This window comes from Schistocerca serialis, chromosome 7 (assembly GCF_023864345.2).
Source record: "Schistocerca serialis cubense isolate TAMUIC-IGC-003099 chromosome 7, iqSchSeri2.2, whole genome shotgun sequence".
Lineage (NCBI taxonomy): Eukaryota > Metazoa > Arthropoda > Insecta > Orthoptera > Acrididae > Schistocerca > Schistocerca serialis.
In genome coordinates this window covers 384417916-384434747 of record NC_064644.1, presented here as the reverse complement: position 1 = coordinate 384434747, position 16832 = coordinate 384417916, and the positions used below count along the sequence as shown (strand labels likewise).

General features: G+C 40.8%; 1 protein-coding gene across 1 annotated transcript in view; it reads right to left on the bottom strand.

The window, feature by feature from the left end:
* Nucleotides 1-6306: 6306 nt before the first annotated feature.
* LOC126413116 (tetraspanin-2A) overlaps nt 6307-16832 on the bottom strand; it is a 316413-nt gene continuing 305887 nt past the window's right edge. Inside the window, exons 4-5 of the mRNA XM_050083007.1 lie at nt 15899-16084; nt 6307-6381 (exon numbers count right to left, since the gene is read on the bottom strand). Of these exons, the coding sequence (XP_049938964.1) occupies nt 6307-6381; nt 15899-16084 (261 nt within the window). The remainder of the gene's footprint in view (nt 6382-15898; nt 16085-16832) is intronic.

The following is a 16832-nucleotide window of genomic DNA, read 5'->3' as shown; positions in this document are numbered from 1 at the left end:
CGTTCGCACAGTTACTCTTCTCAGATATATATGTCTGGTTCTCATTTGACTGCTCGTTGTACTATAGAAAAACAGAGTGCCTTTGATTGATTAAAGAAAGACAATATTTTTAAAAAACGTCACTTCAGCCAGTTTCTTTTTCTAAAATACGATTGGAATTAATCAATAATGTCGCCTCAGCAAGAGAGCTAATCTTTTCATTATCAGTCATACGCAATATAATTATTGAGGTTCAACTGATATTAATAGTAAAATAAATTTAACTTAAATAAACTAGCAAATTCAAATTGAAGTACGGTCTTATTCCGTGATTATTAGACAAAGCGTTACTTTATTTGGATTTGATGGTTCGTATCCCGGTTTTCCACTTGTGGTGAAGAATAACTGTTATTTATTCATACAAGTAACTTCCGAATTATTTAAGGTAGGATATTTCAGTGTGCTTCACTTACAAATTTCATGAAGGTTTTGCTTGTAGGTAAACATTAGCGCGAGGCAACGCGAATCTCGCTGTAAAAGAGAGAATTCACAAGTCAACCATTTCAGTAATGATCATTTGCGAATATTTTCAAATTGCTTCTTATAATTTTCATAACAATTAAAAATAACCGCTGTCGTTTTCTCTCTTTTAATGTGTGCCGTGTTATTGTGGTAGCTACGTGTGTGTGTATGTGAACCTTCTGTAGGGATGTGGTCACTTAAATAAATACACAGTATTTACTGTCGTGATTACGGACTGGGTAACGACGAGATTTTGCCCAACTGGAACGGCAATCGTTTACTTTTACTATCTCTTTCATTTGTTTTTGCTGTGGATTATTTAGAATTTAGAAGTATCTCGTTTTCACTTTTTCATTGCCCTGTGTGATTGCACTGTTTGTAAGGGGCGATCAGAAAGTTTCCGTTCCAAGGCTGTACAGGAGGCAATCGTCTCACCGACGCACAAGTCTGAAATTACTTGTTTGGTAAAACATTGTGTCCTGGTGCTTGAAGAAGTCCCTAACTGCCTATTGCACCTCCTGGCCAGACAGGAATCGTCGACAGTTAAACTCACTCTTTTTTCAAGAAACTGAAGGCGTGATAATCGCATGTGAAGTCAATAGGACTAAAGGACGGCTGCTCGACTGTCTTCCAGCTAAGTTGGCGTAGCTTCTGCATTACGATGTTGGCTCTATTTGGACTTGCTTTACCGTGAAGCAGTGGCTTACAATTCCGCAGTGGTAGTTTTCGACTGACATGCTGCCCCACACATATTCTTCATTATTCGTTGGGTGTCTACCGGTATTTGTCCTTCGGCAGCCAAGAGAACTTATCTGGTAATAGCGTCACCGTAGCTTACGTTTCCCCATTTACCACAAGAATATCGGAAAGACACGAATGCGCAATAATCTCTTGTTATGTATCCACATCTAAGTCGCGGTATGTTACATATACGCTTCAGGAACGTCCCCAAGTGGAAACATTTTGATAGCGCCTTGTACATACATTATATAAAATTCAATTAAAGACACAGTGGAATAAATTACTTGTAAAAGTAACTTATTTTACTCTTTTCCCCACTAATGTTATTTTCTTAGGAAATGATTGCTGAGCCGTGCTGCGGCACGCGTTGGCGCCGTTGCTAGGTTGACATCGTTTAGTTGGTACAGTTATTGTTGTCGTCTTCTTCTTGTGTTCATTGGCATCACTCCGTTTGCAAGCGTTGTCTGTCCACTAGTGGCAGAAGCAGCGGTTATCGATATCTAGTAACGGTGGTATTATCTTTGGGCGCCGTTGTAGTTTTTCCGGGTGGTGTGAGTCGGCAGTTCGGTTGGGGACAGATGAGCAGCCAGCTCCGCACAGCGCTAGAACACGCCTGGACCACTGGCGGCACGCAGGCACTGCCAGGATGGAAGGACTGTAGTCACGAGGGGTACAACATCGTTGTCAACTGGACCCAGGAAGTTTAAGTTGAGTGGACCTTAATTCAAGTAGTGAAACCTCCACCATTATGACATCTCACCATTTGCTTGCGTGTTGCTGTCGGCGTGACGCCGAGACGAAGAGCAGCGAGTGGAGCATCTGGGGAAGGCGAACATAATTAGTATTCTTCCACTTCTTATTATTAATCGTTGCATTCCTGCCTAGTGGCCACTAACGCCCCAGTTACCTGCCCTGGGGCTTGGTGTATGTTACGGCAGTGTACTTTTCCCTGCCTTGCCGTTGCTGTCCGTTAAGGCATGCAGTTCGACGGCTTCCTTGATTTGTGGGCCGGGTGGTGTGTTTTTTCCCCTAATCGGGTAGTAGTGGTTCCTTTCTGCTTCCAGGTGCTCTATACACCTGAGTCTGAAGATGGAGTGCTGACTGCTGGTTCCAGCTTGGCTGTGTTATTCCATCGTCGCATTGCGACGTTGGCTCTATTTGGACTTGCTTTACCGTGAAGCAGTGGCTCACATTTCCACAGTGGTGGTTTTCAACCGACATGCTGCCCCATACACATTCTTCATTATTCGTTAGGTGTCTACCGGTATTTGTCCTTTGAGGGACTTTCCCAGGTCGATCCTTGGAGCAACGCCTGCCCCTCCCCCCTCCTTGGTTGGGGTTGGTCAGATATGATGATTTTTTTTTTAAGCTTAAGAACTGTAATTTCAAGTTTGAAGATGTTTCACTGTTTCTTAAAGGATTGATAGTCAGGCCTTCATCCGTGAACCCGATTGTAAATTATTGCTATTGGAGCCTTCAGCCGATAAGTAGTTTGAATTTGTTGTGATTAAGGCCTTCAGCCGTGGAACACTTCTCAATTTATTGTCACCTTTTTATTTGTTGTTTTTTGCAAATAAAGTGTGCGTGATTAAAAAAATAAAGTAACCAACAGCAATTGATTACGGCCCTGTCCAAAATCGTACCCGAATCCTGCCTTCCTTGATACCAGGTCTCAATTGTCCCAAATGTTTTTGTACGATTAGGCTTATGTGATATCGATGTGGTATAGCTGATCAAAGAGCGGGGACGTAACAGTGTCATCCGTATTCAAGCCTTGTTTCCACGATAATTACTTTTCTACTTGTGTCGGATTTCTGCAGATTATGACTAAGCAGTGATGTTCCATTTCATTATAGCTCTTCCTTTCCGAAGACGTTGCGAAATCAACTTTATGAGAGCGTCCTAGTACAACAAGTACTCACGCCATCTCAGCGCCTTGTACGTTTATTTCAAAGGAAGACCTGTAAGGAAGAAATATGACAACTCTGGCGTCGCAGCCTAAAAGCACAGGAAAGGCGGCGACAACAGTTCCCGCCTCCCCCACGCCTCTGCTAAATGTTTACCGCAGCCATGACGCAGGTGTTTCGCAGCAGCCAGTGGCGTAATGTATGGAGGGAAATATTTCGACCATTTCACCAGAATGTTGCTCAGGGGAGTATCCGTATTTCTTCATTCCCAGTCGCATTCATTCTTGCTACGAATGGCTGCTGTTAAATGTTCAGCAGAGAAATATAGGGACTGGAAAACTTAAGACGACACCTAAAAGTACGTTACTTCCCTTTTATTTCTCTTTATTAAACAAAATATTCTACGTCACAGATACAAAAACAGTTAAAAATTTGCTTACATAAAACTATATCAGTAGTTATTGATACAAACACAGTCAATGTATTTGAAAACGGGTTGGATAATGATGTTTTGAAGGATATATGTCGTGGAGTGGCGTCGCAACTATTACGCTTGTTGACATTCTGGTATTGTTATTCAGTCAAGAAGAATGCAAGCAAAACATTGTAAAGAAGCTGATGGAAGAAGGAAAGGATTTTGGTATGGTGTTTAACGTGCAAGTAATGGGGATACCTAAGAGATGAAGACGATTAGGAAGTCACGGCCTAGGAGATATTGACCACTTACAATAACTGCGTAGTCAACGAGGGATAATAAATGGAAATTAAATCGATTATTTCCGTCGGAAACGCTGTGTTCAACAGCAATAGGCAATTACTGGAACTTTGGCAGAGCTTAATTTTAAGAAACTAGCTCCTAAAGTTCTACATATGGAGCACTGTTCAGTACAATTGAGACCGTTGCATCTGGAGGAAAAAAGGAAGGCCGATATTTGAATTGTGGGTCGGTGAGTTATCGCAAGAAGGTGTACTCAGAAAACCAGTAAAATGAATGTCAATAATAGCTGTTATCAACAAGGAAGTTTGCTGGTGAAAATAAATTTCGAGCGGAATGTATATTGAGCTTCACACCAGTTAGAGGACAAATACTGACGGCCAAAGAAGTGAGATGAGCAGTTCTTAGGTCATCTGCCTGAAGAATGTAGTACTTTATAATGAAAGAAGAAGCAGAAAGAGGGGGGGATGGGGGCAATATGTGATGAAGAAGTATTTATATGAGCATTTCCTGGATCCGCAACTAAGCACACGGTGTAATAAAGATAAAACGTACATGACCAATTAATGTTATCTCATTGTTTATTTCATGAGAAGGTATTTGCTTAATTTTTGTGACAAACACGCTCAGTCTCCATGTTATAAAGCTGTGCATGCGCTACAACTGTTGACTTTTTTAAAGGATACCGATGTAGAGCGGGAAGAAGCCCCACGCAGAAAAGATGAGTCCAATTTCGGTCTGATTTATTGTTCGAATTGCCAGAAACTGCAGGTCGGTGGCGAGCGACCGCGAACAATCACACTGAGAAACAAAGGAAGGGGCAGTGTGTAACATATCGCAACCGAAAACGAGCGCCCGAGGACCAGTTGCTACTGCAGTTGGGGGGGGGGGGGGGGGGGAGGAGAGCTGGGTTGGGAGTGCGCATACCGGCAGCGGCACCGAAGTTATTGGCCCGCTGATTGTAGCCCTGAAACAAGGTGGAATTCAAGTGGCCGTTCCCAGCCAGTTCCGCGCTCGACGAAAATTATTGCGAACGGCGGCGAATGAGGCACCTGAAGGGGCGAAATGGGTATTTGCTGAAACAACAAGGACCTCGCAGTCGTAAAGTGAACGGTATAGGCCGTAAAACAAATGCTCAAACTTGCAGAAATTAGCGTAATTAAAGCGCCGTCCTTCAGGAGGAGTTGTGCTGCTATGTGGTTGCAGTAACTCAGACCTACGCTGTGTACATTTATGTGTCGAAGCTGTGGCCGCTATACTGTTGCACTGACTTGGTGGGAGCTATTGGCAGAATTAATTGAGATGAATCGTTCGGACAACCGAAGACTACTACCTAGGAACAGAGAAGGTTTAGTGGGCAGCGTATGTGAATGATAACGATGTGATATGTCAAGGTAAATCCTTTCTAGATGCGCGTATGAGGGAAGATTTGCTTGGATCATTTTCACTTACATGCACCCTATCATAACGGATTGCACAAGATGGCAGAATAATGGGGAACTATCAGTGAAATGTGCACAGGGAGGAAAACATTTGAAAATGGTGTAGCACTGATTACTGATAATGAAGAGGAATTTTGGGAACGATATTCTTGGCACAGAACACTACGTAATAATAAAGATAAATATAATCGAGGCTCTTGTCTTTGGGTGGGTGTGGTAAGTAGGCTAATATAATCTCGTAAATAATATGCTGGAAGATATGGATGAATTTCTATGCCTTAAAAAATCTGATACAGTGAATGGACGTAGCCTTTGGCTGAAAGAATAATATTCACTAAATGATTCATACTAAATTACAGTATAACAAGCCAAACTTCCAAAAGACGTCACAAGAAAATTAAGGATACAATTAATTGTGCCATTCCATTATTTTTACATCAAATATTGTAAAGTATTGCGGTGTTACTAAAATTCATTCTTTCCAAGGTCTGTGAACATAGTAAAAGCTAAATGCTTATTGCCTGATGCAATTTTCTCAATCTGTATGTAGCGTAAAGACTAAAACAAATAACTAAGAGAAAAATCTATTCAAAGAAATGTGAAAAGAAATGTAAGCAGATATCATGAACACGTTTTGATCTGTCATCAGACATTATCTGAGCCAGTTACTAAACTATCCTATAGCTAGAAAATTAACTAAAGTAACTGTTTATACATACTTAAATAGTAGCGGACATAAATGTATTTAAGAATTATCTAAAGTGAATGTTTATATGTAGTTAAATTATACGAAACATCTATGTAATTAATAAATTTAGTTACATCTACACACTTGGTCCACAATTTACAAAAGGAAACACTGTTGTGATTTCATAGAAAATTTATGAAATACATATGTTAATGGCTGCTAAACAGCACATTTTCTATAACTGACGTAGCAATGCGTGTAGACTGCGCCGACTCAACGCTGTGGTGGCGCAAGGTTGATGGATGTCATTTGTTAGCGCTTGAGAGCGTCTTCCTCTTCCTTTTTCAATGCCTGGATGAGCGTAAGAGTCAAAGCACAGTTCAGGACCTGAAACAGAGAACATAAAGAGGTTTAGCAGTACATACTACGCCAAAGGAGCAGCTAACTGGCGGAGCGCACATTGCATTCAAGCCCGTGGGACTAGTCTAGCGTCTATGTACATGTACCTATATTCAACTCATTCAATTTGAAAGTATTTTGACTAAATGTTAAAATCCAGAGCAGTTCGTTTATTTGGAAGTAATATTCTCTGAACAAAGTAGTTATGGGTCGGGGTGGGGAATCACACAATATGTGAAGATGAGTCTTTCATTGATTCTGATAACGTGGTACATTTCCAGACATAGTGAACTGCAGCGTGCGTAGCTGATGTTACACATTTTTGTTATAGGTAACTAGGTCGTAGAAGCTTATATTTAATGAGGTCTTCACCATTTATTCTTGGCACTAGGGTAGTACTATCTGTTACCTTTAGAATCATTACATTAAATTGCTAATGGACACAGACATAACTTTCAAAGGAAAAACAACATGCTAAATGAGAGACCAAATATAAAAATACTTAAATAATAGCAAGTTAAATCAGACTAAGCCACAACACGAAAGCAGCAAAAGGTCGCAAGGTCAGTAAACCTTTTGGAAGAAGAAATTAATAAAGAGAAACATATCTTTAAATGGCCAATTCATAAACAGTAAGCTAAAATTCAATAGGTCGACATTTATGTATGGAGTTTTAGATAACACAGACAAAGAAAACTCAATAAAAGAATACAAGATCACCGTGTTTAAGGGCCCAACAGAATCTGTCCAGAAAGGGAATGCAATACGACCAGTAGCTTATTTAATATATAGGCTTTCTACATACTTAATAAAATACCAAAATTCGAAATGTTATAAAAAACACTCGATATAAAGTAGGAAAATCCCCAAAGAAGAACTTATCTACAGTTTATTATTAGCCTTTTCTCAAGTGTTCACATGCAGTAAACCGTAGAAGCAACCGAGAACACTTTGATGAATTATGAAAGAGTCATATACATGGATTTTTCTCAAATTATATGACTCCTAACGCCAGTCCTGAGGAAACAATAACTATGTGCCGCAGTGCAACGGACCCTTAGAAAATGAGATACGGTTAAAATTCTTTAAAACAACGGCAACTACTACAATAATATATGAGAGCTAAAAAACTGGGTGCACACTCATAAGGGTGAATCAAGTAGAAGGCTGCCAAAGCTATGATTCAGTGCATTAGGAACCTAACATTTAATAGGAACAGCAAATAATGGTGCCTGTTTATAACGTACACAAAAGCTACCAAAATGGATAACTCACCAGGAAGGAATTGATAATTACCGACTAACTAAGAAGTATCCTTATACCACCCAAAAAGCAAGAGTCATGTAGAGAGACCATGCAAAAGACGGGAAGCAGTGGGAAGCCAAAATAGGCACTTATCAAATACCTGTGCTGCAGGAAAACAGTAGAAGATGAAGGAAACAAGAAAAGAAAAATGTAATATAAGATTAAACAGGAACAGACGTGATACAAACTCAAGTAACAGCGAGCTGTCATAGAAGCAACATTTAAAAAAAATGGTTGAAATGGCACTGAGCACTATCCGACTTAACTTCTGAGATCATCAGTCACCTAGAACTTAGAGCTAATTAAACCTAACTAACCTAAGGACGTCACACACATGCATGCCCGAAGCAGGATTCGAACCTGCGACCGTAGCGGTCGCTCGGTTCCAGACTGTAGCGCCTAGAACCGCACGGCCACTCCGGCCGGCCAACATTTAAAGGTGAAGCAATGTAGTTGTAACAGCATTCCATGTTAAAAAGAAAACTTTTTTGCCTCAGGGCTGTTTTCATTGATATTTGAATCTACATTGTCACGATCGTATCATTGTCATTACTGTAAGATATATTTTCCTTTAGTGGAATGGGAACTGTAGAGAAAATGACTCTCCAAACTATTTGTTTTCCGAAACATTATAATCCAAATTACATTGCCCAATAACAAAATAATCCATGGGTCTACTGCAGGCAATAGCTGCATAAAGGACACAATTATTTCAGATATCGATTCTGTCGCCATCATCAGGTGCGATAATGATGTGACACTCTTGTGGCACGAGCACCGCGACTGTCCTCTGTACAGCCGTCAGTACACCTGTGACTTATTTTATTATAAAATACACAGCGAGAGGCTGAAGACCTATTTACGTCGAATGTCTTTCCCAGATCTACCAAGTTTGTAAACTTTCTGTTGACTTTAGGTCTGATATCAAATGATGGAAGCATTGCTATTGTAGTTTTGCTTATTGCTTCGCCTTTCCTGAAGCCGAACGTTTCTTCTCGAAAATTCACCGATTTTTGCTCTGGTGGTTTTATTTGTAATAGAATTGGTTTGTATTGGCTGTTATTGTGCTCACAGTAGTCCACAAGTACCATCTTTGGGAAAGATGAAAGTTTTGTGTGTGTCAGCTTCGATGCCAGTCTGTTGTGAATAAAAATCATCAGCAATGACGGCCTGTTCTTCTGGCATAAGGAGTGACGCTCTGCCCACTGACTTACCAAAGAAGACGGAAATGTGGTCAAAGGTTGAGCGTGTAACAACAACAACGCTGTACTATTGTACAAATAATATTTTTTTCTGATTTTTGGATAAATTAGTGTAATCGATGTTCTGATTTCATTTCTTTTTTGTTTCATGTCATCGTGTTAAGAAAACCGTAAACAAATTTCGATGTGAATATTAATGTTTATGTCAAATTTCAAGCAATATTGCAATAGAATTGAAGTGTAACAATTGTTGAGACTGTTGTAAGATGTTAAAATTGTAATTGTGCGTTTGGTCCATACGTAGGCAATGTATTAGGATATGTAGAATGCAAAACCTCTGGTGAATACCCTGTCTGTAAGTGAGCGGTAAAAGGTGGATGGCAGGCGAGCGCGGGAAAATGCACACGGGCGCTGCACGGCATAACGGGCTCAGCAGTGGTAGTCGGAGTTGGGCATTGGTCTGAGCAACACGTTCTGGATCGAGGAGGCTCTCCTGGAAGACGTACTTTCATTGAGCCTCGGATATGCCGTTCCGATGCCTATACAGTATGGCAAAATTCCATAGGCACTAAATGGAAAAGTATTGCGACGCTATGAAGAAGTGCCGATACATCAAGAGCCATTGCTGTGGTTGTATGTGTGCTCCGTGCCTCGCCATCTCGCCGCCCGCCAACCGCCGCATCGATACGAACAGGTTGAAACTTTTAGTACTGTATTCGTGTGGCCCAGTGTTACTTTTGTTCCATACTGTTCAATAACAACTTAAATTTTACCACAACTGTCCTATCATTTAATTATCCTCACAACTAACCTAGCCAGGGTCCTTTCCAAATGTTGTGCAATCCGAGTGTCCCGAAATGAAGAATTAAAGTTTATATTAATAATAATTACCTGCAGATTTAGCTATGTTAGAATGATGTTTAAAGAACTTTTTTGTTAATGAACTAATAGACGAATAACAAAGGTCTTACAAAGTTGGAAGAAAATTTTGATATTGATTTAGTAGTGAAGTTTAATCATTTCGAGACAGATATAATGGTATTTAAATGAGCAGGAAATAAAATGAAAAGAGTAGTAACTAATATATTGGAATTCTTGAGCATATAATGATTTCAGTAATCTAATTTTTTTAATACAGTGATCATAACAGTTTAAGAGTCCCCCCCCCCCCCTCTTTTTTAATAATTTGAATTCTGAAGTGTTCTAGACTGATTTGATCAGCAAAGTTAAAGTCAATATAAAAAACCAAAATTTATCAGTGTTTTACCTTTATCAAAATTGACATTGTGTGTGTGATTCGAAAGTGCTATTTCTAGGGTAACCTATGCCCGATTTTAATCAGATCAATAGACAGTACGAAGTTTTGTAGTAAACATTATAGTGTAGTGTTATGTATTTATGGTTTATCCCTATCAGTACAGAAAGTGAAATTGTCAGTTCAGTAGATTTTCTGTTTCTAATATTTACCATATTATGCTGTATTACTATGTGTTGTTTTGCTTGAACGTACATCAACTTGTACAGGGAAGAAACTCAGTTAACGCCTAATTAGGCTGGCGACCGTATTATTAACAAATTGGTAGCATCTTCTGTGTTGTTTCTTGTCCGTCCTGACGTGTGGTTGCATTTCGGACTTGCTTGACGTATCATTGTTATTACAGAGTGGATGTAAGTCTGATTTGCCTCCATTCAGGTACACGCGGTAATTTTCTATACAAAAATCTTTTCTCACAAGGTGAAGCCCGTCAACTTACCAAGTACAGGCTCTAAAGAGTATCGTGTGTGCACAAAGCGCAGCATTACAAGCGTACCCTCTTTCCCTGGGGTGTGAAACTGCCCCTAAAGGTGGAAGAATTGGCAATGATAAGCGGCATTAGGACACACAAGGTAAGTTAAGCCACTGCATTATAGACAATGTTATCGCAGTATATATGTCAGTCACTGAAAAAGTTACGTTCTTATCATTGTATCGATTGGTAAAGGACTTCGGATTACTTCTCCGGTTGGACCTCTACGAGAGGCTGCCAAGTGGAGGTAACATTGAGCAAAACTTTCAATAAGTAACGAAACCATTGTACAAACATATTGTGGAATGGCAGAAATCTGAAAGCAGCAGGGAAGCTAGAATGTATGACTAGAGTAATACGAAGTCTAAATTTAAATATAGATGGTGGCCAGTAAAGTGAAGTGCAAAGGGGGTACGGTTTTCGTTTCAGACAAATATAAGGTAGTGTCAGCAGTAGAAAAAGGTGAAATGGGAGTGGGAATCGTTATAAACAGCAAAGTAGGCCTGAGAGTGAGATGACTTGAAGAATTCGTGATAGGGCTATCCTCATCAAAATCGACACGAAAGCAGAACCAACAATCATAATTCACGTATACATGACGTCACAAAATAAAGAGGGTGTACGAGAGCACTGAATCGCTAACTCAATACGTAATAGGTGATAATGTAACAATTATAAATACTGGATCGCTGGGCCAGGGGAAAGAATCGAAAACGGTGTCATTGGACAATATGGGATCGATAGTAGGAAATAGACAGGGGAGAGACTAAGAGAGTTCGCCATTCAGCTAATAATTGTTAATATAGGGTGATTGTAATTAAACTTTAGGTCCTTAACCAATGAAGACGAAAGACTAATTACTGTATGGGTACCCTACTTTATAGGAATGATATTCAGACTGTGCGCTGCAGGATTTGAGTTGTTAGTTGGTTGGTTGGTTGATTCGGGGGAGGGGACCAAACAGCGAGATAATCAGTCCCATCGTATTAGGGAAGGATGGGAGAGAAAGTTGAATATGCCCTTTAAAGGAATCATCACGGCATTTACCCGAAGAGATTTAGGGAAATATCAGAAAACCTAAATCAGGATGGCCGGACGCGTGTTTAAACCGTTGTCCTCCCGAATGCGAGTACAGTGTGCTAACCACTGCGCCACCTCGGTTGGTGCGATGTTAGTAGTATTAGTGTCATGACTTGCCGTTAGGCGCCGGTATTCATGCGGCTAGTAGAGGTGAAACGCAAGCACCAGTGTGGATTAAAGTTGCCGACAATCAGCAAGGTGGGCATAGCTTTACTCGAAAAGCAATTTTATCAAAACAACATCAAAACTGTTTGCTGCTCTTTGCGAGTATCGATGCATTAAAGGAGTTCGTGATTGAAGGACATGTTCCGGAAGTACGAATTAACTGGCTGATTGGGAACTGGTCCTGGTAGATGACGACGGCGAACTGCACCACAAACTGTCAAAAAAGTTTCTATTGCCGTGGCTGGGAATGCCGGACGCCATATGTGATCTTCAAGCAGTGATTGAGCTGTGTCATGAAAAATGGAAACTGCATGGCGCCCATCGTTCTAAAAGTGCTTCGAACAACTGTGAAATGTTATCTGTACAGGCTGTCGTTGTTGCTGATGGTCACATTGAAAAACATTTGTAATAACGTGGTACGCACTGTTACCCTCTCATGAAGCAAAAAAATATATTTCTTTCAGGGGTTTATGCGTTATTTCTCTCCAGGTGATCTTACAAATGTTTCCATAAGATTTGATTGTTCAAAAATAACAAACAGGAGGAGATATAGTTGGAATAGGCCTGAAGATTTGGGATGACGCCAGCTGGAGTACATGATGGTGAGACAGAGATTCCGAAAGCATATAATGCTTTATAAAGCGTAAACAGGAAGAGATATAGACACAGATATCAGATCACAATTTAGTAATGATGAAGAGTAGACTGGCGTTTAAGACAACTGTTCGGAAGAATTAGTGTGAAGGGAAGCGAAATACTAAAGTACATAGGAATTATGAAAAGCGTTCAAAGTTGTTTGATGCTGTAGATATTGCGATTATGAATATCGCGGGAGCCAGTTTGGCTGATGAGGAATATGGCAGTCACAGACGTTGGACATACAAATTTATATACAAGAGAGGAAACTGTAAAAATCTCTGGCTAATTGAGGAAACTCTTCAGTAATGGATGATAGAAGGAAGCACAATATATTGAAGAAAAGACAAAAAATCCGGTAGTATCAGTCACTTGCGACTGAAATAAACAGTAAGTGCAGGGAAGCTAAGGCGAAATGGCTGCAGGAGATATTTGAAGATGTCGAAGGACTGATTCAACATATAGAAAAGTCAGAACGATCAATGGTATTGAAAACAAAGTGGAAAACATTAAGAGCGCTATAGCTTTTATACTGTTAAACGCAGAGCAGGGAGGGGATAGGTAGAATGAATATACTGTTATGCTTCTACGCGATAGAGAAAATATCTGATGAAATGACAGAAGAAGAAGGAGAAGTCGATTTGGGAAACATAGGTCATCCAGTTTTATTGTCAGAGATTTACAGAGCTGTGGAAGACTTGCAGTGAAATAAACAAAATGAATAGCTAAGATACCTTCGGAGTTTCTAAAATTAGTAGGGAAAATGGCAACCAAACCAATATTGAAGTTGTTATGAATATGAGTGGAGACATACTATCAGATTTTCAGAAAATTGTCATCCTCACAGGTCTGAAGACAGCAAGGGTAGACTAGTTCGTGACTTATCGCACACTCACTTTCACAGTTCAGGCATCCAAGATGCTGACGAGGACTGATACCGCAAGACAATTGAAAAATCGTAACCCCTTCATCGGATTTGTCCATTTTCAAAAATCGTTACATAATATAATACAAATCTGCGAATTTTGCAGAATAACCTGAAGGAAAAACATTGGTAATAATCAGTATTTATAGGATCCAAGAAAGAAAAATAAGACTGGAGGACCAAGAACCAAGCCCTCGGGCCTAAGACAGGAATGCAGTCTTTCGCCCTTATTGTTTAATCTGTACATCGAAGAAGTAAATATGGAAATAAAATACTTGTTTTGTAAATAAAACGGCCTCTTTCTGCTGCTAGTTACTTTATTTATCCCAGACGCGTTTCGCCTTCTCCTGTTCTAAGGCATCATCAGTGGGATCTATAACGATACAGTTTTGTTAGTTATAGGTTATCAAACAGTCCACTTCGCAATTTTTTGTAAAAAAAATTAATTCCTTACGATTTGCTGATCTGCGTTCCCTCACATCTGGCCTGGAGGTCCCACTACCATTTTTATCACGACCACAAAATCACATATTTGTGTTCTCGCCTTCCCCACAACCACTCGCTAACAGCTAGTACCCCCCCCCCCATAAAAAAACCTCTCCCCCCCCCTCTCTCTCACTCATACACATCCATACGGTATAAACATCATAAATAGAAGTTAGCCACGAACATATACTTCGTTAGATTGGCAACAAATAGGAAAACATGCCAAAGAAGATGAAACACGTAATGGAGTCGCAATATCTACGCTGTGAAAAGTAGTGTACGACGAAATAGTTGTATCGAGTGACAAAAGAAAAATAGTCCGCCACAAAAAAAATGAGGAACATGGTGAACACAAATAAGTGATTGTGTGGTAGGGATAAAAATGGTAGTGCGACCTCCAGACCAGATGTGAGGAAACGCAGAAGAGCAAATCGTAAGTAATTAATTTTTTTACAAAAAATCGCGAGGTGAACTGTCTGATAATCTATAACTTACAAAACTGTATCGATATACATCCCACTGTGATGCCGTAGAACAGGAGAAGGCGAAACGCGTGTGGGATAACTAAAGTAACTAGCAGCAGGAAATGGCTGTTTTATTTACAAAAATGTTCAAATGTGTGTGAAATCTTATGGGACTTACTGCTAAGGTCATCGGTCAATAAGCTTACACACTACTTAACCTAAATTATCCTAAGGACAAACACACACACCCATGCCCGAAGGAGGACTCGAACCTCCGCCAGGACCAGCAGCACTGTCCATGACTGCAGCGCTTTAAACCGCTCGGCTAATCCCGTGCGGCTTTATTTACAAAACAAGTATTTATATGCTTGTTGCAGAGGATGGCCACACAAACAAACTTGTTATGGAAATAAAAGTTTGAGGAGCGCGAGTAAAATTCAGGGTGAAAGAGTAATAGAGATAAGATTCAGGTGACATTGCCACCCTCAGTGAAAGCGAGGAAGAATTGCAGGACCTACTGAAAGGAATGAGCAATAATTGAATACAGTATATGGACTGAGAGTAAACTAAAGAAGTCAGGAAAGTAATGAGGAGTATCTGAATTTAAATAAGCGATACACTTTGCAACAAACTCGGGACCACGATGAAGACGAGGTGAGATGTTTCTGTCTCGCAAGTAAAATAAAACATTCCGGTCGAAGCAAGGAGGGCATAAAAAACAGAGTATCACATGTAAAGCGGAAATTCCAGGCCAAAAGGAGTCTTTCAGTATGAAGCTTCGTCCTTAATGCGAAGTAGACATTTCTGACGATGTAAATTTGAGTACAACATTGTGAATAGTGGACTACGACAAAACCGGAAAGGAAGAGAATCGGAGCTTTTGACGTGTGTCGCTGTAGGCGGATGTTAAAAATTAGGTCACTGATAAGAAAAGTGGAGGTTTTACAAAGAATCGGCGAAGAGAGAAGTGTACCTACATTACCGAAAAGAAGACGGGAAAGATTGCTAGGAGAATTGTTGAGACATCTATGGAGCTCGAGAGAACTGTAGAGGCTAAATGGCTCTGAGCACTATGGGACGCAACTGCTGAGGTCATTAGTCCCCTAGAACTTAGAACTAGTTAAACCTAACTAACCTAAGGACATCACAAACATCCATGCCCGAGGCAGGATTCGAACCTGCGACCGTAGCGGTCTTGCGGTTCCAGACTGCAGCGCCTTTAACCGCACGGCCACTTCGGCCGGCTGTAGAGGCTAAAAACTGTGGGGGAAGACTGTGACTGGAACACCTCCGACAAATAATTAAGGAAGTAGAGTGCAAGCGTTATTCTGAGACGGAAAGGTGTGCGCAGGAGAGGAATTTGTGGCAGGCTGCATTGAAAAGGAATTAACCTGACTGACAAATTGCCGGCGACTGCGAATATACAGAGCAGTTAGGGGCTGAAGTGAGACTCACGTTGATGAAGCAGACGAGCATGGCGAGCGCGCAGATCCAGGCGGCCTTGTCCTGCAGGAACCAGGTGAGCTCGTCGACGCAGCCGTAGAAGTAGACGTTGCCGGTGACGGTGTCCCGGCAGCTGCTGGACAGCGGCTGCTTCAGCGACATGTAGTCGCTGGGGCCGTCCGCGCCGCAGCAGCCCACCTGCGGAAACAAGGCGGCGGTCACAGTCTAGGGAATGCTGGGTATCGCTGAAGGAACCGTTTTTCACTTATACCGGTTTTCTTTAAACTCCAGTTTAACCTGACAGTGAAAAGTGCTCAAAGTAGCGGGTGATCAAAAAGTCAGTATGAATTTGAAAACTTAGTAAACTCACGGAATAATGTAGATAGGGAGGTAAAAAATGACACACATGCGATTCTGTAACATATCGGCGTACCTCTCACCCGTCACGGTAGCAGTTACCTGCTGTCCACCGCCATCTGTCGGACATTTTGTGAACTTTTTTTTATTCTAATAAAACCCCATGTCACTCCAAGCACGAGTGGGATTTTGTACCTCTCTATCTACATCATTCAGTTTTCAAATTTATACTGACTTTTTGATCACCCTGTAAATGGTTTCTGAAGTAACCAATTTTCAGTTTTACTTTTTTTACATTCCTAAGGTAATCGTAAACAGCGGACGAAGACTAAAAAATTTCGCCGGCCGAGGTGGCCGTGCGGTTAAAGGCGCTGCAGTCTGGAACCGCAGACCGCTACGGTCGCAGGTTCGAATCCTGCCTGGGGCATGGATGTTTGTGATGTCCTTAGGTTAGTTAGGTTTAACTAGTTCTAAGTTATAGGGGACTAATGACCTCAGCAGTTGAGTCCCATAGTGCTCAGAGCCATTTGAACCATTTTTTTTTTACTAAAAATTCTATGGTCCCCCGAGAATTCTGCATTATAAGTTT